Source organism: Microtus pennsylvanicus, chromosome 10 (genome assembly GCF_037038515.1).
Source record: "Microtus pennsylvanicus isolate mMicPen1 chromosome 10, mMicPen1.hap1, whole genome shotgun sequence".
NCBI lineage: Eukaryota > Metazoa > Chordata > Mammalia > Rodentia > Cricetidae > Microtus > Microtus pennsylvanicus.
The window spans coordinates 563,205-587,801 of record NC_134588.1 but is presented as its reverse complement, the minus strand read 5'-3'; the positions used below and the strand labels follow the sequence as shown (position 1 = coordinate 587,801).

Here is a 24,597-nt window from a genome sequence, read left to right as displayed (position 1 = left end):
AATGTTAATAAGTGCTAAACTATAAAGGCAAGTAAATTTTGAAGATTAGATTAGAACAAATGCTAATGATAGGACCAAAAATAGATTTTCTCAACAAATCAAAGTTATTCTGTAGGCACTAGATATAACCTCATATAAGAAAATTGTGACTCTGTCAATATGGATTACATAAAATATGTTATGATATTTATGGAACTATTTTTATCCAACTATTAATTTTTACATCTGCAATAGAACCTTATCGGCTTGTGGTATCTCATTACACAAAGAGTAGTTTATGCTCTAATAATAATAAGAGGAATCCAAACACAAAAATATAAGAGTTATAAATTTTTTAAATGCACACCAATTATAAGGAGTTTAGCAACCTGTTACTAGGCCAGCAAATAATTAAATCGTGTATTTATTTTTGAATGCTTAATTAAAGACATGTGCTACAGTTTATTTCAGAATGACTACTGAGAGTCAAACCATGGATTTCAATATGACACTTTTATATTAATACGTAAGTATTATCTTGGCTTGAAGTTTTTAAATATGCAATTAAAATATTTTCTCTATATTGTAGATATAAATTTTGTTCTGAGACAATTTTTTTTATTTTGATATAAGGCCTACTTTATAAAGGCTTGCCTGAAACTCTTGGTGTAGTTGATGCTGACCTTGAACTCATAGAGTTCTACCTACTTTTGTCTACTTAGAGCTGGAACTAACGTTTGGAAAACAATATTCATTTTTAAGGTTGCTATTTTAACACACAGTTTTATTCACCTTGAATTTATTGAGATATTTACTTCTGTGGTTTTTAACTCTAAACTAGCACATAATATATAAAACATTGGCTGTACTTAACATTAGTTACTTCTCTAACAACGAAATAGATAAGAGATTCAATAAATGATTAAATAATGAGACTCACTAAAGAAGCAATTATTTCATCAGAGCTCTGTTTTTATATTCATATTGGGAAAAATTTAATTAATAGTGAGAATTTCACCTATTAGTAAGGCTTAATGGGCATAATGCTATTGTATGTTTATTTGAGAGACAATTCCTTAACATATCAGAAATTACAAGTAGCAATTCGAAACAGTTCCTGTTTTGCCACTTTCCACCTTTATTGTGTAAAGTCTTCTCCAAGCACTTTGTTTTTCTAACCACAGCTATCTAAAAACAGGTCAGTGATTGCATTTATGTCTTACGACTTTGATACATGTACCTTTAAAACTTGTAGACAATATCATTAATGTGTGTCAAGTTTTGTTTAACAAAGTTAAATAGGAACAGAAAAAACCTCATTCAAATTCATAAATTTGAATTTATGTATAAATTTAAAATTCTGAGAATCAACATTTCAAATTTACCAAATTTAAAAATAAAATATTTTCTGATAAATAATTGTAATTAATATTTGTGTTTCAATATATCAGTTTTATCACAACTATGACTGTATATTATATTATACTTTATAATATTGATGGTATTATTGAGCACTATTTTATGAACTTTTCCAAAAACAATAAACACAAAATATAAGATATTCAGTTAAATATAATAGAATTCAATACGACCATTTTATTTCATTTCAAAGTTTAAATGCTATTGTAGTCACTATTAATAAGTAAAGTCAACAGAGTCTCATTCACAAGTCACATTATACTTTGATAATAAAATCATCATGATAATATTGTAAGTAGCAACAGACGCTTACACATTTGTAAACTGAAGGACTGGGGTATCTCCTGCTATAAAGAATTTGAAGAATTCTATTTATTTCATTAAGAATATAGGAATAAGGATAAATAAGATTTTACTACTAGCTATTTTTTTCTCTCTGTAATGGGAAACACACAAAATCAAGTTTTAAAGAGTTTACCTTTACAATATTCTTTTTGCTTATACACATACATAATGGTTTGGGGTTTCAATAAGTTTAATTCAGAGTGTGAAAACTATAAATGTTTATTCATTATTTTGTTGATCCTAATTTGTTGAAAAAATATTTTAAAATAATATACAGAAAATAATTTTTTCGAGTTTGTGTTATAAGTGGGAGTAAGACCAATAGGGGTTTGCAAATGTTTCTATGTAGAACTGTGACATACCTAGCTAAAAGAAGTTTCCTGACAAATGGACAGGTAATAAATATATTCTAAATAATATTGTATTTTATGTGAGCTATTGGGATGCCACATATGCCTGTGCAATAATTGTGTACCTGGTACCTTCAGTAGCCTAAGAGTCTATGAGAGTCACTAGAATTGGATTTACAAAGTGGCATGAGGCCATTGGTGGGCTTATGGAAACAACAATGGTCTTGGAAAAGAGCAATTAGTTCTTTCTACTGCTGAGCTATCCCTCTAGCTCTACATAATCTATTTTTATTTCTCTCTCTCTGCATTACATTTTGGATAAAAACTTACAGCAATCTTAAAAAGTGAAGATAGTCAAAATAAGTTGTTATTCAGGTAATCCCAAAGTCATACACATAAATACAACTTCATGAACAAAATATTCCAGAATAAGTACTGACTAATTAATAGCAATTTGCAATCTCTCGAGTCACTGTTTACACAGTCAATGGTGTCTCACTTACATATAAATTGATCACCTTCGAAATAAATCTCATGGTTAGTGTTGCACTTTCATACACACATGAACACTTCTGTACATTTATTTGATCATTTTGAACCTCAATAACTCTGCATTTGTGAATCTTATGAATTTTATTTATGTAGAAAAAGAAGAAAAAGACTTTGAAGTACAACTGAAAAAATGAGAACACACGCACACACACACATACAATTTTAGCTCAATTCCATTTGAGAGTCCAAACTTGAAAGAAACCATTTTATGTATAGATGTAATCAATTAAAATACAACACTATATAAAGGGAAGTGAGTGATTAATGCACACATTGTATTTTAGAATTATTTATAATTTTTTATAATAAGGCACACTAAGTATTATTACTAAGTTTCTATGTAACTAAATAACTAACTAGAAATTAATTTGTAATTTGTTTATACTTTTTGGTAATGTATATAATGGTAATTTGCTATAGCGATCTAAGTCAAATTTTAGTTAAAAGTACAAATACAAAGTAGTTGGCAATTGATTCTAATAAAACAGATACATTTAAGAAACATTAACTAAAGCTTTGACAGTAACTGATGTCTAAATTAATAAAAAGTGAATATGGAAGCACTCCTCCTTGTAAAATGGCAACACAAAAACCGGGAGCAAGAACCATCTTCTGATAATGAATATAAAGATAAGTTAAACAATAATTTAACAATGTATTTACGAAAATAATTCACAACACATAATAAAGATATAGTTAGAAAAACAAATTAAAACATGTATTTTCTTGATGTGGGATTTCTTTCTGAATGCTGTGAATTTGTTTTCTTATGATTGCTTAATAAAGAAGCTGCTTTGGGTCTATGGCAGGACAGAGTAAAGCCACGCAGGAATTCTGAATTGGGGGCAGTCAGAGAGATTCTGTGTAGCTCCCAAAGGAGACAGATGCCCTGGAACTTTACCAGTAGACACGAGCCTCTTGGTAAAATATAAAATAATAGGAATGGGTTAATTTAATATGTATGAGTTAGTTAAGAAGAAGCCTAAGCTATTAGCCAGGCAGTATTATAAGTAATAGAGTTTTGTGTGATTATGTGGATGGCTGAGAACGAATGAGCAGCCTCTTCCTACAAAAATGAACCCACTGTGGGGTGACTAGAATCACATAAAACCTGAGAGAGATTGGGAAGTAATTCTGCACACACACACACACACACACACACACACAAACACACGAGTGGACTTAAGCATGGCCTCATGGCTGCAGAATTTTCTCAGTTTACCTCTGTTTGCTAGAAGCAATCAGAGGTATGATTCCTTTAAGAGAAAACTTCCTGACACATTGCTAGGAGTAGAAGATGAGCAATTCCTTTAAGAAGGCTTCCTGGTTCATGCTAACTGCATACACAGCTCTGGCTCTACCAGGAGGCTAAGCACTTGAAGTGGGTTTGTGGGCAGCATGCTGCAAGTACTTGGCAGCATATACACACACTGCAATCAAGCTGTTTAACATTTTAATAGTGCTCCTGATTAAAAAATGATTACAGATATGCAATAAAGGTATATTAAGAAATAAATAAACCCCTCAGAGTGTCACAAGTGTGTTTTGATAAATGTACATAGACTTTGGAGAGAAGAGAAAAAAGTATAGACTTTTATAGAAAGAAATAATTAATTTTACAAAATAAAACAAAGTCTTTAAAGAGACAGAATACAGCTAGTCATAAATTAAAGGAATAAAGAAAATAAAACATAAAAAGATGGAAAATACACAGAGAGTCTAAATTATGTATATTATTGTGTTAAATTTTTGACTGTAAATGAGCTAAGTATAAAGAGACATTTCATTGTATGGGCTGCTCAACTAAATTGACATATATATTTTAAAGGTATCTTGACTACAAATTTGGGTCTAAGGATATGTTACTCTGGAAAAGAGGTTCTTCTTCTTTTTTTTTTTACCAGCAAATATGGTTTTATCAAACAAGACTGCCTGAAGCAATGACCCAAATGGTCCAACAGCCACAACAACTTCAAGACTACTGGCTGAGGAGGATCTAACACAATGATACCCTGTGAAAAACCTGATTAACATTGACCCAAATCTGCAGGAAATATTCTAGAGAGCAATGCCTTAATTCCCTAAATAATTGTCTATAAATGTTTTCTTATATTTAAAGGGGAATATGCTATAGAGACGAAGACGTTGTATTGGTATAGATCTTGGTTTATTGATACAAATTCAAGGTCAACTTTGTTATATGTATTTTTCTGTTTTGATTAATGTGTTTGTGCAACTTATTTAAAAATATAATGTATAATTAAGAAATACAGGTTAATAGATAGTTATCTATAACAGTCAAGTTAGTAATCATGTTAGTTAGGTTTTCTAGATGTACAAAAATATATTTCGGATGGATAGGAATTATTCAAACTTTTCGAAGACTAATAGAATATGGCATGTAAAATGGTTTAAGAACTTAGGACTTTTCATGACAATTAAACACATCTGTTCCTGGCAGCACCAATCTACTTCAAGAGAATGATGGACAGCAAAGAGGCTTCATCTGGAGTTTTTAGCCATTTGGTCAAGAAACTGCTATTGCCTTGATGGCTTGATGGTATGCTAAATGAAATGGACATGAAGTGCCCACAGCAAAGTGACTGCTCAACTTGCCTAAAGGTGAGGCCCAGTCCTTCAGGGTTCCTGCTTCATTAAAGAATTTCCAAACATTCTTCAGGATAGAGAAGAGAGTGACTGAGAAACTGCCAATAGAGACAAAACAGTCTTACAAATCTCCTGCTTCATGGCAAAGTCTGCTTTATACCATGGGCCTGTAGGCTAAATATGGATGCCCTGATGTTACAGAAGAGCTTTGGGTGACAATCCAGGCAATGGATGTCTCTGTTAATGGTAGAGTTTTGGAAGTTCTTTACAATGCACTTCCTGTTAACTTAGGTATTATTATGTCCTTTTGACTTCTTTGAAGTAGTTGAAGAATACATAGTTATAATTTTCACTTGTCATGATAAAAGAAAAAGTACCTATAAATAGTGTAACTGTAATTCTTAATTGATAACTGTTTTTATATGTAATTTTACTCTGATAAATTTGAAACTTGCCTTTTGAATTAGAAAGAAAATAGGAGGTGATGTGGGATTCCCCTCTTTATTTTGTGAATATTTTTTATTACCGTTGGTTAATAAGGAAACAGCTTTTGGCCTATGGAAGAGCAGAAAATCGCCAGACATGAATTCTTAACTGAGATATATAGAGGGAGTAGGTGGAATCAGAGAGATGGCATGTAGATGCCAAAGAAGACAGATGCCCCAGAACCTTATCAATGAACCATGAGACTCACAGTAAAATACAAAATAGTAGGAATGTTTTAAGATGTAAGGAACCCAAACAGTATTGTAATTAATATAGATTTTGTGTGATTATTCAGATCTGAGTGGCCGAGAATGAACTAGTAGCCTCTACCTATATTATCTTACTTGTTGATTTCTTTACATACTGTGTAATGTTACAGCTATGCACTACTGCTTCCAAAGGGAATCATTGTTAAATGAACAAAACAGTGGTAAAATCCCTGACTTCAACAGTAACGAGCTTAATAAAAACTTTTGTTCATTCCCTTGGTGCCCTCTCCAAAAATGTAAATTTCTAGTTGTTAATATTTGGATTCCACATAAATTTTAACTCTGTTTGATACCCTAAAAGATCTACTGTATCACACAGATTAACTGAATAGTTTGTAAATTAACTTTAAAATATGATGAACTAGTCTGTTTGGATGCTCAGCTTCCTAGACCTGGATGGAGGGGGGAGAACCTTGGAATTCACACAGGGCAGGTAACCCTTGTAGTAGAGACCCAGCCAATCACCTTGTCAGCAAGGGGAGTGGTCCCCCAAGGATAATTTTTACTTATAAAGATTGCGGGCATGCTCCCAGCCACCCCTTCTGCTTTCCTGTTCTCCACGGGAACCTGTGGTTCTGTAAGTCTATTTCCCCATTAAAGCTGTATATATTATTACAATCTGTCTGCATTCATTTACGCCGCTACAAACCCTGACTGCTCTTTGGACTGGAGAGGGAAGAGGAGGGGAAGTGGGGAGATGGGATGATGGAGGAAGGTCATTGGTTAAAAAAAAATAAACTGCTTGGCTGGCCCTCATAGGTTAAAATATAGGTGGGAGGAGTAAACAGAACAGAATGCTGGGAGGAAGAGGAAGTGAGCTCAGACTCGACAGCTCTGCTCTCTGGAGCAGAGATGCGGGGATAGCTCCGCTCTCTGAGGCACACGCAATGAAGCTCTGACCCAGGATGGACGTAGGCTAGAATCTTCTCGGTAAGACCGGTGCTCACAGATTATTAGAGATGGGTTGATCCAGATATCAGAATTAGCCAGTAAGGGCTAGAGATAAAGGGCCAAGCAGTGTTTAAAAGAATACAGTTTCTGTGTAATTATTTCTGTAAAGCTAGCCATGCAGGCAGCTGAGTGCCAGGGATGCAGCCTGCCACTCTTATTACTACAAATGGCACCCAGACGTGTGGACAACTGAATCCACAGAAAGCCTGCAAAAGCTTGGGAAAGAGTAAAGCATGTTTTCTTTATAGCAACAATTTCTCGGTTCTACTCTGCTTGCTAGAGGCAAGCAAGCACTCTCATCTAATAGAGGCTTCCTGACTCAGCTTCAGCTGCAAAACCCTGCAGCTCTTAAGAGGTCCTGCCACAAAATACTTAAACGGTGTTGATGAAAAGCTGAACACATGCTTTTTGGTTTTCAGCCGTAGCAGAAAAAAAGCTGCGCCGTTTAAAAATGCCGGCTTTCTGGGCTGTCCTGCCAGGACACACTCTGACTCTTTTACGCAGACAGTTCATGCGGTTTGCATGCACAGGCTGCTGAAGCAGGAACCTTGAAATGCCATAGAGTTGTGGCTATAAACATGGCTACAGACAGTACCTCAGCCATGAGGCTGGAAAGCTAAGGAATGGACTGGATCTAGCTGGCAAAGCATCAGCTTTAGTCATACTGATATTGCTTGGTAAATTAAAAACTCATGTGTTCAGAAAAAGAGAGATATATAGTAAAGAGAGATTCAAAGACAATGAAAATTTCTAAATGGCTTACTGTGTGTTAAAAATATATGCAGACTAAAAGTTGAAGTTCTTAAAGTAAAAAACAAAAAAAAAAGGGAAGAGAGTTGTTGTGCTTTGTAGTACACACCTTTAATCCCAACACTTGGAAGGCAGAGGGAGATTGACCTCTGTGACTTCAAGGTGTGGTAGCACATGCCTTTAATCCCAGTGCCTAGAAGGCAGAGACAAACAGATCTCTGTGAGTTCAAGGTGTAGTAGTGTACACCTTTAATCTCAATGCCTGTGAGGAAGAGACAGGTGGGTCTCTGAGAGTTCAAGGACAGCCTGGTCTACAGAGTCATTTCAGGTCAAAGATACAGAGAACCTGTCTCAAAAAGCAAAAAATAAAAGTAAAAATAAACAAAATAGAGGTTAAAATAAAGCGCACAAGAAAATGTGTATGGAAAATACACAGAGAATTTTGATACTGTATGCTATTATGCTCTCTTTGAATTATTTGAATGCTGAGGAAGGAGCAACAGCTGCTAAAAGATATTTGTTTATAAATGCTGCTGAACTAATCCAACATAGATATTTTGAAAATGCCTTGACTTTGAAATTTGGATCTAAGGACATGAAGCTTTGGAAAGGAGTTTTTTATTTTGTTTTCACAGAGGGTGAGACCCTGTTCATTTCTTCTATTCCGATATGGTATGATGGACCACATCCTCCTGAAGGGTTGCATCTTCAGAAAATTGCTTCGCTCAACTGCCAACTGAGATGAAACTAGCACACAGGTTATACCATGAAAGACCTAATTAATGATGCCCCCAATCAGCAGGAAGCAGTTTGGAGAGAAAAAACTGCACCCGTGTTCCCAAATATGGTTTATAAACGTTCTTTTACATTTAAAGGGGGATATGATTTAGGTATGAATAATTTGCTTTATTGATAGAGATTTAAGGTCAATTTTGTTATATGTATATGTATTTCTGATCTTTATTAAGGTATTGTGATTGTGTAGTACATTTAAAAATGTAATGTATATAGGTAGTTAATAGGTAATCATAATAGTCAAGTTTGTAGTCATGTTAGTTAAGATTTTCTAGATGTGCATAGATATATTTTAGGCATTCTTCATATTTTTCAAAGATTATAGGATATGGCATTTTAAATGTTTTAATAACTTAGGGTTTTTCATGACAATGAGACATCCTGGAAACACCAATCTACTTCAAGAGGAAGATGGGCATCGAACAGGATCCTTATGGAATTTGATAGCCATTTGGGCAAGAAACTGCTCTTGCCTGGACTGATGCATAAACTGGACACAAAGAACCCGCAGAGAGGACTGCTGAACTTGTCTAAAGGTGAGATGATCTCTCGGGGTTTCTGATTCATGGAGGAGTCTGCAAGACATTCTGCAGGACACAACAGATAGTGACTGAACTGACTTTAAAATTTCCTGCTTCATGGAAATGTCTGCTGGAAACTATGGGCCTGTAGGCCGAAGATGGATGCCCCAATGGTACAGAGAAACTTTGGATGACTGTCCAGGAAGCGAGATGTCTCTGTCATTTCTAGAGTTTTGGATTTATTGTTTACTTCTGGAGTCTTTGATGGAGTTAAAGAATATATAGATAGTTATAGTTTTCCTTAGTTATGAAAAAAGATAAAATAGATGTAAATATTGTAATTTTTACTTGATAACTGTTTTGTTATATGTAATTTTGCTATATTAAAGTTAAAGCCTTCCTTTCTTTTTGTTTAAACAGAAAAAAGGGAAATGATGGAGGAAGGTCATTGGTTAAAAAAATAAAGAAACTGCTTGGCTGGCCCTCATAGGTTAAAACATAGGTGGGAGGAGTAAACAGAACAGAATGCTGGGAGGAAGAGGAAGTGAGCTCAGACTCGACAGCTCTGCTTTCTGGAGCAGAGACGTGGGGATAGCTCTGCTCTCTGAGGCACACACAATGAAGCTCTGACCCAGGATGGACGTAGGCTAGAATCTCTCTGGTAAGCCACCTCGTGGGCTACAGCAGATTATTAGAAATGGGCTAGTCCAGGTGCGAGAGTTAGCCTAGAAGAGGCTAGATAGAAATGGGTCAAGCAGTGTTTAAATGAATACAGTTTGTGTGTTGTTATTTTGGGCATAAGCTAGCCAGGAAGCCAGGGTGCTGGGATGCAGCCCCACCGCTCTGATTACTACAATGGGGGAGGGAAATGGGAGGAGGGGAGGAGGTAGAAATTTTTAATATAAAAAAAGAAAAAAAAATATGATGAACACCAAATGTGTTGTATTTTTTGCCAATTTGACACAAGCACAGACATATCTGAGAAGAGGGTATATACATTGATAAAATGCCTCTATAATAGTTCCCTGTAGGAAAGTGATTCCTCCACTCAGGAGGTTCTCCTGGGTAATAAGTTAGAATGAAGAGTAAGACATAAGAAAGAAACCAGAAGCAAGCAAGTTCCATGGCTCCTGCTGGAATTCATACCTTCAAGTTTCAGCTGTACTTTGTGTTTCTGCTATGACTTCACTCACTGATGAAATTATAAAGTGAAATAATCTTTTCATCCCCACATTATTGTTACATTTTGTCATGGCGATTATCATAAAAATATAAAATTTAGGACAACATAAACAGCATGAAAAAATGTGTTATTAGTTATGCGGTAACACGATTAACAAAGCACATTGAATCCTTATATGATTTCAAATTCTGTAAGTAACTATTCATTTCATTTCTCCTCATCTCCATATAAAGTATTAGACCATTTTCCAAATTCTACTCTGTGTGTTAAGTATCACAGAAATATTAAACGTAAACAACTACACATTGTTTGATTTATAAGAAATCCATTATCTTTTATGAATTTTCTAAACATATTCAGAGGAAAACCTTTTTTCTAAGGATAGTTTGGTAACAGTTACATTGTTTCTCTGGCATTCCCTAAATATGGATTATATTAGATTCTAATTACTTATATTTAAATCATTTCACATACTATCTTTGTGTATGTGCTTGTGTATAAGTCTAAGATATATGCATTTTGCATGTTATGAAATTATTCACACATGTGGTTGTGGTCACTTTTCTATGGAGGTCTTCACCGAGAACACATGATTGGCCTCTCTTTATCATTTCTTTCACTTTTTCCCTCTCAAAAATCTACTCTACTTCTCCAGATGCATAATGACTGTCATACTTCTCCTGTACTTATCATTTTTATCTCACACTAATTGTATGTCATTCTTATTTAAAATATTTCATTGATATGTGTTTAACTGGCATAAATGCCATTCTACAAATTAACTAATAAAATTCCTTTATGATTTTATTTTTTTTTTACTTTTAAACAAAATGTTCTCAGTACATGATAATACTACAAACTTTATTAGATAAGAGAATAGAAGAAGAAAGAGATTAAATAAATTAGAACATAGCAAGGAATATGGGAAGGGGAGAATCAAATAAGAAGTACAAGAAATTTGTTTGTTGAGCTATCATAATAACAAATTTAAAGGAGTTTTAAAATATTTTAATAAAATTTGTTTTTGACACATATTATGTAATTTATGTGTCATGTATGTTGTAATTATGTTCATCCAAATAAAAATACTATCTTCCAATCAATTCAAGATGACACCATTAATTTATAACTGGTAAGCTTAAATTAAAAAGAAAAATACAATGAGAAATACACTTTATAATCAATGGATAATTATGCAAATTTTCCATAAATGAGCTTCAAAATAAGTTAGCCTATTTTAACATGATGATAGCTAAAGCATTTGTATATCATTTTAAGCAAAATTTTGAATTAAATTATGTTGTATATTGTGATATCAATATTTTGGCTAACTTAAGACAAAATATTTTCATAAATGTAAATTTCCTTGGCTTCAGTTATTTTGATTTGCAAAGAAGATGACAACTTTGTCCATTTGAAAACATCTCTTACTAATTTTCTCAATTTAAACTTTAATATAAAAAATGTTGTAAAATAACTTGAGATGAGCAAAGCCACATGTAAATGTTTAAGCACTTTTTTATCTTTGTGTTCCTTGTTTTTGATGATTGTACTAGTTTTAGTTGTGTGGATTATTTTCTTTAAGTTGTCATGCATATCTTATATATTTGTTAATATATTAAATATATATCTAAACCTTTTAAACATGATTTGAAGAATTATAGAAAAATTGCTTTGTAATATGGAGTTGCAAATGATAAACATATAAATTTTAGCTCACTTCCACTTGAATGTTCCACTTGAAATTAAATTCACTTCAGATATAAATAAAACTAACAAAAAGTAGCATTATATGTAAAGAAGTTTGTATTTCATACAGTGCATAGAAAAATAAATCCATCACATTATCCCTTCGAGAAAAAGCCATTTTGAAGCAATAATAAAGTACTAACTAAATTGAGCTCACTAGAAATTATTTTCTAATTTTTCTTCTAAATTTATATTATACAATGTTATATTTGATGATTCTGAAAATATTTTACTTAAAATTTTGTCACAGGAGAAGTTAATAAGGATAATAAATCAATGTTTTGCCAATCATATACTCAAAATTTTAAATTTATTGTCATGTTAATAAGGCTCTGATGTAAATTAATATACAATACCTTCTGGAGACATCTCTGGTACAGTGGCCTCATAAGGTTCATCTAGGAATTTGGGTTCATTATCGTTGATATCCAAAACTCTGATGACAAACTCAGACTCGGGTTCCACAGCCTTTCCAGTGGTGCTGTCTATTACCTGGGCTCTCAAGATGTAGAGAGATTGCTCCTCTCTATTGAGCTTCCTTATAGCAAATATGTCACCTGTTCTTTCATCAATGCTGAAACTTCCAGCTCCAGTTTCCAGTAGCTTGTACTGGAAAGTGTGATTTCCATTGTCTAATTCAGATATTAGCTGCAAGTAAAAATAGACAAGTGAGTTTTCTTACATGTGGAAAATTTTACTTAGTGTTCACCATTTCGTTTATTTTAATCACTATCAATTAAACAATATTGTATAATTCTTTATTATTATTATTATTAATTATATTTTGTTTTTTGAGACAGGGTTTCTCTGTGTAGTCCTGGCTGTCCTTTAACTCATTCTGTAGGCCATGCTGGCTTTGAACTTAAAGAACCACCTGCCTCTACTTCCCAAGTGCTGGGATTACATGCTTGAACCACCACCACAGTTTATAATTCTTCATCATTTCAACTGAGAAAAAATACTAATGTAATATTTACATCCATGTCAAGCACTGGAGTGGTTCCAAATTTCCGATATAATGATGTACCAAAATTTCATTATTTTAAACAAATAAGTCTAATTAGTTTAGAGTTATTTATAATTTGACTAATTATAGTCTATTTATAATTAGAATAAATATAACTTGATTAATTATAATTATACTTTTTGTAGCTAGTCTAATTATAACTTAGTATAATTTATAATTAAACTAATTATACTTATAAATACTTCTAATTAGTTTAGACCAATTAACTTAGGCTTTTTAGGCTGAAGAGAAGGCTCAGTGTTTGAGAGCTCTTATAGGTGACCAGGTTCTAGTCTCAGGACTAACACTGTAACTTACAACTGTCTTTCACTACTGTTATAAAGAATCCAACAGCCTCATGCAGACATACATGGGGCAAATCACCAAAGCACATGAAATTAAAACAAATTAAGAAATAGCAAAAAGGAAATAAGATTGCTGTAAAAGTATTTATTGAGTTAACTAAGTCAAACTTATTTCAATTATTAATAATTTAGTCTTAGTAAAAAAGATTATCTCAAATATTTTGTATATATATATGCATATATATAATCATATATGCATATATATATAATTAAGGCGCAAAAGACAGAATAATTATATGAAAACATTTATTGCTTATTTTGAAATCTAGAGCATCTTTATACTTTTATAAAAATTATTATAATCATTATAAATGTTATCTTTGTGATCATTGCATCTCTTAAAATATTTTCTCTATTCTTTGCATTTGTATGTGTGATTGTGTGTGAAGATTTTTCATAGTACTTTGTGTAGCCCATCAAATGACAACAGGTGAAAGTCAGTTCTCTCATTTCACTATTTAGGTATCAGTGATCAAACTTAGCTTTTCAGGCTTCAATTCTTGGACCTTTATCCACTGTACATCCTCACCTGCTTTATAGAGAAGGAAGTAGCAAAACAATTTACACGTTTTTGGTATTGCATTAATTTTTGTATATTTAAAACTAGACAAAAAAGTCTGTATGGGCCCATGTCTTCTCCTGAGGACCACTATATTACAAATATTTAAACCTCAAGGAGCTGGGGACTATACTTTGACCACAGAACGCTTGTGTAGCAAAAACACTTCCCTGAGTTTAATCACTAGCATCACTTAAATTAAAGGACAGCAATGGAGGCCTCCTAACTACAGCACAGGAGCAACAGGATATCATAAATTTAAGACCACCCTCTTTTCTATATTCTTCCAAGAATAGCCTGTCTCTAGATAATATGTCAAAGAGAAAATCGATAAATAAGTTAAAAATCTAAAAAAAAATAGAAATCCAGCTAAGAATCAAAAATCATTTCACTGCACTACATACTAAATTCTCACATGCACATTTCCTTCTTATGGTTTTTCTGCCATTCTGTTTAAATCTCAATTGTCAAAATCTATACAGTTAAGGAATTAATCTGAATTTCAAATTTCTATGCAAAAATACAAGTGTTATTTTTATACAAGTAAATTGGCTACAGGACTTTACATTTTGAAATTATTCTAAAATGAAGATGTCACTGCATTGTAATTCAAAGATATTATTATTATTGAGCAAATGGCTGTCCATGCATCACCATTTTTGAGTATTCTCTTCCTCTGAGTAAAATTTCCAAGTAATTACATTCAACCATGAAACACATTTCACAGTGATTCTGATTTTACAAGTTGTAAATTATTGTTCTGTGTTAATTAATAGTATATGTAACTATGAGAAAAACCATTGCATTGCTTAAATAATCAGTATATTGTTTTAATAATAAAATCCATATCACCTTTATGTAATGAAATAAAGAAACTACCAAACAGATTTTATTTCTGGCTACATCACTTAAGCATAAAAATTTATTTATAAATGAATGGAGGTTTTTGTTTCATAGTGTAATAAATTAATAGAAATCAATTCGTCAAATGATAAAAATGATAAAAAAGTTTCATTTTTGTAACTTGAGACTTTATTCAATAACTAATAGAAGATAAATTAAATTTAGAAATGAATGAATGTATTCCACATCCATTTGCGAAATAATTTCCAAAGACCTTTGAACAGAGTTATAGGGAACTTCAGCCAATCACATTCTGTTTAGGGTGTGTCCCCCTGGGGCCACAGAAAAACAGATAAAACATCCATGTACAATTGCCTCCTTCCTTTCAGTCCCCTGCGCTCCTGGATCACTGGAACCCTGGGTTTGTAAGTTCTCTTTCTTCTGTTTATTAAAAGCTGAATCTATTATAATAAACTGGTCTGGTTAATTGTAAATACCGATCGACCTCGCCCCTTCATTTGGCCTCATTTCCCACCGGGATTCAGCGTTGGGCTTTTAGGCTGCCCTCCCCTGCGCCTTGCACACTCCTTTTCCCTTGCACCTTGTGCCCCACCAACCTGCGGCGACCTGGCCCTGGCTTTGGGCCCCGCTTTGGGACCAGCCTGGCTTCCTGAACGCCCGCCGTACTTGTGCCCAGCAGCAGCAGCAGCAGCAGCACGGCCTGCACAGACAGCTCCATTGTTAGCTGCCCTCCACACATGCGACTGCTCTGCATCCCAGCCCTGCCTCCCCAGCTGAGTCTGACCTAAGTTGCTGCCCTCCTGTAGTTAAATAACTCACACAGCATATGGTCTGTGAGTTTAACCTCTAGATTTGAGTATATATATATATATATATATATATATATATATATATATATATATAATTTCAGAATTTTTTTTCCGGTTCTGACTCCCTGGCCACGTGGATTCAGGTGCACCCCGCCACCTACTGGCAGGCAACAGTCATTGCAGGTAAGATTTTTTTCGAATAAATAAATAAATAAATAAATAAACAAACATACACACATACAGGTTTGATTAAAAATGTCAAACAACATAACTGTTCAAGGTTTTCACAGCCTCTTTAATTGTACCATGTCTGAGATTTTACAAGATGTCTATGATATTCCACTTGTTTGGCTATTTCTGGGCCTTATCATTTTAATTGTTTTTGGCAGCTTCTTTATAATATGGTTTGATAATAGAAAAATGATGCAGTACTCACACACTAAATCCAGGATTCTTAGGACAGAAGTTGAAACCTTAAGGAAGGACACGACTGTTTTGAATGATAAGTTCCAGTCGGTTGAGGTAATTTCAAAAACAATTCAGACTGACACCAACCTCCTCAAGAAAGAGTTTGGAGTTCTCAAGGAGGAGACTAGATCTTTGTCTGATACGACTCGGTCAATTGAGCAAAATTCTGAAAAGGTGCAGTCTAATATTAATTCATTTAAAGAGAGCTTTGCTGCTCTGGAGAAGGGGACAGCTGATTTGGCTCGTAAACTTCAGTCCCTGTCTGTAGGTACTGAAACATTATCTGAGAGGATTCAAACCACTAAATGTATTAATAAGACTTTATCAAAGGGTATGAAAAATTAATGGACGGAATTTCCATACAAGAAGGCACAATCCATGCCATGAGGATTATGTCCAAGGATGAGCTATTATCTCTAATGAGCAAACTTCATACCTTAGAATCCTCAATGAAGGCTTTGGAGCATAATACTGGACAGGAGATTCAGGCCTTACAGAAGGCAATGGTAAACAGATTAAAAAGTTTGAGGAAATTATAGACTCTGATGAACAGTAGCAAAAGGTAGAAAGGCAAATTTTAACTCAGTCAGTGAGTAAAACTCTCCAGGATAGGTTCCCCAGAGTTCTAACTGCCTTTCCACCTGAAAAGGTAACCAGCTCCAAAAACCCTAGGATCATTAAGGAACATACATGGGAGCCTGTACGTATGAGTGATCTGAAAGAAATTAAACAAGCAATTGTGAATTATGGACTACTTTTATCCTTTGTTAGAAAGATGCTCAAAACCTGGGCTCTCAGTAACAAGGCCACATCTCACGATTGGGCTTCATTAAGCTCTGCTGTGTTAGAAAGCTGACCTCTATTACATTGGAAATGTCTTTTCAAACAAGAGGCCAGATTTTTAGAACAGCAGGAAAGAGCGAAAGGAACTGAGATTTCCCTAGATCAAATTCTAGGTGAAGCACTTTACTCTGATCCTCAGGAACAAGCTCTTTATGATGACCACATCTTATCCATATGTGCCACAGCAACCTTGAAGGCTTGGGATAGGATTCAAGACCCAGGACAGAGAGTGGAATCATACCTCAGGGTTAAACAGGGTCAGAGAGAACCCTTTAGTGACTTTTTACAAAGACTAACTAAGGCTGTACAAATAGGGATACCTGACCCAGAAGCAAGATGTATAATAATTGACTCTTTGGCTTACGAGAATGCCAACATAGAGTGCAAAAGAATTCTGAGGCCTTTAAAGATCAGATCAGCGCCCTTGGACAAATGGGTCTTGTATACAATGAATGTTGATACATTTGACCGTGGCACTGAAGCATGGGTAGAGGAAGCAATTTCCAATGGTAAAAGAAGGCATCAAGATACCAAATGTTTTAATTGTGGTAAAATGGAATTCCTTTGCCCTCTCTATTTCCAAAGGGATGGCCTCTCATAGTTATTGATTTAAAGGATTGTTTCTTCACTATACCTTTACAAGAAAAAGATATATAGAAGTTTGCCTTCACATTGCCTACTTATAATAACTCTCAGCCTTCTAGGAGGTACCAGTGGACTGTCCTTTACAGGACATGTTAAACAGCTCCACTTGTGTCAATATTTTTGTAAGTCAACCATTGGGAATAATACAAAAGCAATTTCCTAAGTCTATCATTTACCATTACATCGACGATATTTTGTTGTCTGATTCAAACATAGATACCTTAGAAAGACTGAAGAAGTGAACATAGTTTTACCTAAATGGTGATTGCAGATTGCTCCTGAAAAAATACAGAGAGGAGATTCTGTCAATTGTCTAGGTTATAAAATAGGTTTACAAAAAATTAGGACACAAAAGGCACAAATTAGGAGAGACCGGTTAAAGACTCTTAATGACTTTCAAAGATCATTAGGAGACATTTCCAGCCTACGACCAGCTGTTGGGATAACACCTGATTTAATAGTTCATTTAAACAAAACCTTGGATGGTGATAAAGACTTAACAGTCCCAGAGAATTAACAGCTGAAGCAGAAAATGAACTGACAATGATTGAGGAAAAATTACAAGAGGCACATGTGGATAGGGTCAATCCAAAGCTTAGTTGTGTTCTTGTCATATTGCCTTTCAGAATCTCTCCTACAGGAATCCTAATGCAGAGAGATGATATTATCTCAGGATGGATCTTTTTACCATATAAACCAAGGAAAAAGTCTCTGAATTAATTATAAAATGTAAATTGAGACTTCATCAATTAGCAGGCATAGACCCAGCAGAAATTATAGTGCCTTTCACTACTGATGAGATAAAAAAGTGATGGGAAGACAATCAATCATGGCAAAGAGCTTGTGCTAATTTTTTAGGAGAAATTAATAACAACTATCTCAAAAGCAATAGGCTTAACTTTATGAAGAGAACTTCTTGGATTCTTCCTCGAATCATCCATGATGCTCCAATAACCATAGCCCATACATTTTATACTGATGATAATAAATCAGGGAAGGCAGGTTACAAATCAGAAGAGCTGAGTAAGGTGGAACAAAGTCCCTATGATTCTGTTCAGAGGGCAGAATTATATTCCATTATTATGGTTCTAAGAGACTTTAAAGAATGTCTTAATGTAGTTACTGACTTGCAATATGCAGAAAGAGTTATCTTGCATATTGAAACTGCTGAATTTATACCAGATGATACAGAACTGACTTCATTGTTTATCCAGATACAAGACATGATCAGGAACAGGCTTTGTCCTATGTACATAACACACATCCGATCCCATACGGGTCTGCCAGGTCCTCTAGCACAAGGTAATGCAGACATTGATTAATTATTGATTGATAGTATGCGGCAAGCCTCTGAATTTCATAAAAAAATCACATCAATAGCAAAGGCTTGAAGAAAGAGTTTTCTATTACATGGCAACAAGCTAAGGAGATTGTAAAGAAGTGCCCTACTTGCTCTTTCTATAACCAAACACCACTGCCTGCAGGGACTAATCCAAAGAGTACTCAAAGGAATGAAATCTGACAGATGGATGTGTTCTACTTTGCAGAATTTGGCAAATTAAAATATGTTCATCACACCATTGACACTTATTCAGGCTTTCAGTGGGCAATTGCTTTAAGCTCAGAAAATGCTGATTCAGTAATCACTCATTTATTAGAAGTTATGGCCATCATGGGTATACCTCACAAATAAAGATGGACAATGGTCCAGCTTATGTCTCTAGGAAAATGAAACGGTTTTTTTTTGCTTATTACGATATTAAGCATTTTACAGATATGTCATACAGTCCTACAGGTCAAGCAGTCATAGAAAGATCAAATCGAACTATAAAGGATATACTAAACAAACAAAAAGGGGTGGAAAATACCCACAGAAATAGGTTACATAATGCTTTATTAACCTTGAATTTTTCAATGCTAATGAGAAGGGAACAACATGTAGAGAAAGACATTGGATAATGGAAAAGTCTGCTTAATTAAATCAACCAGTTTATTTCAAGAATTTACTGACCTCACAATGGAAGCCAGGAGATGTGCTGCGTTGGGGAAGGGGTTTTGCTCTTGTCACCACAGGAGAGGAAAAATTGTGGATACCATCAAAATTAATAAAGGTTCGGTTTGAAAAAGAGAAGCCTCTCAAAAAAGATAAATAACAATTCATTCACAAGGATACTAATCATACCAATGGTAAGAAAAACCTATAGGTTGGGGCCAGGGTTCTCTTCTTATCTCCACAGGAAAACACTCATCTTCAAAGAATTTAAGGGACCCTGGATATTTGAATACTGATGGATGGAAACTAGTTATACCCCAATATGGATCAGCAATAAAACAAAATAGGTTCAGTAAGTATGAACATTTTTTTAAAAAATATGTATTAATTTGCATTTATTTATAAATATATAGAGCTGATTTTGGAGTTGAACTCTGGCTCAGTCCCTCTCCAATTCCATGCCTGTTGATAAGAGATATCTCAGAGTTTCTATCTCATGTCAGAAGCCATGATATGGGACAGAATAATAATAATAATAAATAAATAAACTTTCTTTGCCTCTCCTCATATCTGTTTCTGTCTTTATTACACCTTTCATTGAATATATATGGCTGTATATGTCTTTGTAGATAATGTTTAACTTTCCCGTAACAAACAATAAATTTTCCTGCAGTAATCTTTAAAGTTTCCAGGATGAAGATGGGGCCCCACAACATCAACTCCACCTGGTTACTATGATATTGATAGCGCTAATTTTAGACCTGTTTTATGGTACCAGCTGCACAGACAGTTCCGAATGGTGAACATTTTTTTTTTTTTGGTTTTTTCGAGACAGGGTTTCTCTGTGATTTTGGAGCCTGTCCTGGAACTAGCTCTTGTAGACCAGGCTGGTCTCGTACTCACAGAGATCCACCTGCATCTGCATCCCGTGATGCACATTTTTGGCAACACTCTGGGAGGACCTCCTCAAAACACTCAGAGACTATTTGCAATTTTACTCAAACCAAATATTAATCTGGGAATTTTACCATCATTTACTTTTACAGGACCCGCTAAGAAGAATGCCGCCCCCATGACAGCTGGAAGCAATCTCAGAGGATGATGTCCCCTCTTCCAACAGAGTTTGCCCTCAGGTTTAGGGACATCATTTAGGAGTTGTTATAGGTTTGAGGGAATGGGGGAGGTATTTTATAGGCTCAGGGGTGTTTATTGAAAAAAAAGAGGGGTATTAACTGGTTTGATGGGATAATTGGTGTTTGTGATTTATTTTTTTAATACATTATATTGGTATTGATTCTTGTATATTGATACAAAAGTGAAAGTATATTGAATATTGTATGTGAGTATGCTTCTACCTCTGTGTAAAACATTTGTTATGTATTGATATATATAGATATATAGATATATTTATCATATTGCAGTGTACATTTCTACCTTTGATATTATTTATGTAATGATATACATTGTTTACATTTGAAGGTCATTGTCCTCATTTGTTGCACAGTTGTTTATTCTCTTAGTCTTCAAGTTAGATAAGTATCGAGAATTATAAATCAATAGTCATACATTATTTATATGTTTGTCATATTTATATTTAGGCTAAGCAGGTTCTTTAGATACATAGAGATTATATTTAGTATAGATAGTATAATCTTCAACCTCTTCGAAGAGCTGTTGAAAATGGCCTTTAATCTAACCTAGAGATCCGTGCTAAGAAGACACGATCACTCCTGGCAACACTGCTCTATTCCCGAGAGAACATTGAGCACCAAAGACATTCCACTTGGAGCTTGTCTTCTTCTTGGCATAACTGGCCTTTGGGCAAAGAAAAGCCCATACCTTGACTACTGACAAAGATACAGAGTATCCATAAATGAATAAAAACAGGATTGTCTTATCTTGCCAAGACAGGGTAGGTTAGTTCTAAAAAAGTTGCTTGTCTTTGACAATGGTTTGTCAGTTGTGTCAGGCCTCAGCCAACATTGGTTGCCTCAGCATTGCATACGAGACTTTGGGTGATTGCCCAAGTAGTCAGTTGTCTCTGTCATTTGTTGCACATTTTGGAAGTTTCTCGTTTGTACTTTCTGGTTGCTCAAGTAATATTACTTACCTTCTCAGATCTTTGATTTCATTTATGTGCCATACCTATATATGTGATTTGCCTGCAGACATCTTAGAAAACAAAGTGATGAAAAATTATCCTTTATGGCCAGATACACAGGCACACATGGGAAGACTTTTAAAATAGATGGCTGTATACACACACACACACACACACACACACACACACACACACACACACGTGTGTGTGTGTGTGTACATATATATGTATATACATAAATGGATGGATAGATGATAGATAGGTAGATAGATTATAGATAAATTGTTTGTAGATTTGAGGACAAGGTTAGCAGTTCACTCTCCTGAATGGATTAAACAAAATAAGGGAGTGAATTCTAAGATCTTCACCCTTTGGACCTAATCAAATTTTACCACCACCTAATTAGCCAGCAACTCGTTTCAGTACATCTATTTAGAGCAAGAGAGTTACAAATGTGGGCATTCTACTTAATTAGCTTTGTTTAAAATAAATTAAATAACAAAAAATCAGATTGAATAGGTTCTGTCTCATTAGGAATTTTTTTTTACATATAATTTTCTGATAAAGTGAAAATAATCATTCCATGGACATGAACTTCACTAATTACATGGCATGTGTAGGCTCCTTAATTTTCCAAGTTTGTAAAAGGGATGGAGTTAATGTGCATAGTTAAAAATAAATGAAGGTAAACCATCAGTTACTTAACATAGCAGTGTACCAAGTTGAGTACTGCTGATAAATGATAATTGACTCTGACTGCTTTGATCCATTTCAAAAAGAACACCATCATATTTCTAAAGGCTAGTGAAAGACATAACAATTTCTTGAAAAGAGAGAAAGAAAAATTTAAAAACTGGAGTTACTTCTTCAAGTTTAAAGTGGTTGTTGCAAATTCAATTAATAATTATTCCTGTGTTTAATATTTTCTACTGGCTTCCTTAAACATATGAAAGTCATTAGACTTTAATACACATTCACATTACATCTTTATAAAGTCATCTACTATAATCCTTTCAGAAAAAAGTACCCTTCCAACACGTTGTCTAGTATCCATTTCCTCTGGTACAGCAAATTGGTTCCACACCCAGCCACGCTTAGCTCTCCCAGTAGATGATGCTGATCTCTGAGTCTTTCTAGCTTGGAAGTTCTCTGTAACGTTAAGGAAAGGCGAGAGGAGAAGAATGACCAATATCCAGTGTTTCAGGAAGCAGCTATTCATTTTGGTGTTTATTTGAATTCCACCTGTAATTCTAAAGAAGAATAGGAATGATGTAAACAAATTGTGCTGTTTCTCAGTACTCCATTTCAATCGTAAGTATCATGTATATTCCTAAAACATAAAAAAAAAAACGGAACAAAAACTGACAATTACGAAAAAATTTTCTCATATAATTAATAAAGGCTGATTGTAACATTTGCAGGTGGGATTAAGGAGACATTTAATTTATCTTTCAATTAAATTAGTTATTTGTATTTTGTGGCTCAGCAATGATCTGATGGTAATGCTAAAGATTTTAGCTTAAGCATCATTTGTTTTAAACTGCAATCATAAATCAGCCCAAAGCTTTTAGGATTTCTTTAAGAATCTCTTTGACTGACAGCTGACATTGAAATATATCCAATTTTATTATCATTTAACTGTCTTACTTACTTTTTTATTTCTATCTCAGGAAAACTCAAGTCAAGATATTAAAAAAATCTCCTCCTTTTGCTTGCTAGAAATAAGTTTTACCTTACAATTTCTCATTATAATAGTATGCAAAATATATGTAGTACAAATTAATTTTTATCTGTAACTGAGAAACTTAATAATTAGTGAGATTAATGTTACAGATAACCTCAACTAAAAAAATAATGAAAAATTATTTATTTTTAAAAAATTAAATAATTATAGCTTATAAAGATAGCTATGGTTCAAAATGGAATAATAAGGGAAATTTTCATTATTATAATATTAAATAAATGATATTTTTAACAAAAATGCAAGCAGATGGAACCAGGGAAGTATATAAACTGAAAATTGGATATGAATGTTATTGCCCATTAACTAATAGAACAAACTCAGGCCGACTTCCTCTATTCGGAACCTCATAGATCTTAGGCTACTCTCCTCAACTCTGAGACAGCAGCCACTCTCACCTTCCCCACCTATGCACAATATCTGCACAGTACACTGAGGAATCAAAGAAAAGACTTAATCATTTTCTTGAAGAAAAATAGTCTAGTGAATTGTTATAAGAGTTTAACATGATAATAATGAGAAAAGTCACAGCATCTCAGGTTACAAGGTTTTTGTTTAATGATTTTCCTCTGAATACTCAAAATTTATTTTTGAACCACTTCAGAGAGACTACTTTTATATTTGACTTTAGTTAAGAAAGGTTGTTACAAAACATTTAATTAAGAAATTAGGAATTCTGTGACTTTTATGTCTTTCTTCCAAGCAGCTGTATTTTTGCTACATATTTACTTAATGAAGATAAACAAAGATATTCAGTGTAAGTAAAAATAGGATGAATTTCACCCTTACATTGAAGTTTCAAAACCTGTGTTCCATTTTGTTAAAAATTGCATGACTAGCTGGGCAGTGGTGGCGCACGCCTTTAATCCCAGCACTCGGGAGGCAGAGGCAGGCGGATCTCTGTGAGTTCGAGGCCAGCCTGGTCTACAAGAGCTAGTGCCAGGACAGCAGGCTCCATAGCTACAGAGAAACCCTGTCTCGAAAAACTAAAAAAAAAAAAAAAATTGCATGACAATGTGTGTGTGAGTGTTTATACGTGTGTGTGTGTGCGTGTGTGTGTGTGTGTGTGTGTGTGTGTGTGTGAAAGAGTGAAAGGGAGAGAGAGAAGCAGAGAGAGAAATTCAATAAAAATTTATTTTTATTTCTTAAATTTATTTTTTATTTTTAATTTTCTAAAAAGAAAATCTTTTTTCATTATACATACAAATTTAACTTCCCACTCTATCCCCTCCTCTCATTCCCTCTAC

General features: G+C 34.1%; 1 protein-coding gene across 1 annotated transcript in view; it reads right to left on the bottom strand.

The window, feature by feature from the left end:
• Positions 1-24,597, bottom strand: part of Cdh19 (cadherin 19) — a 112,125-nt gene that overhangs the window by 75,082 nt on the left and 12,446 nt on the right. Inside the window, exons 3-4 of the mRNA XM_075987377.1 lie at positions 22,637-22,859; positions 12,313-12,604 (exon numbers count right to left, since the gene is read on the bottom strand). Of these exons, the coding sequence (XP_075843492.1) occupies positions 12,313-12,604; positions 22,637-22,828 (484 nt within the window). The 5' untranslated portion in view covers positions 22,829-22,859. The remainder of the gene's footprint in view (positions 1-12,312; positions 12,605-22,636; positions 22,860-24,597) is intronic.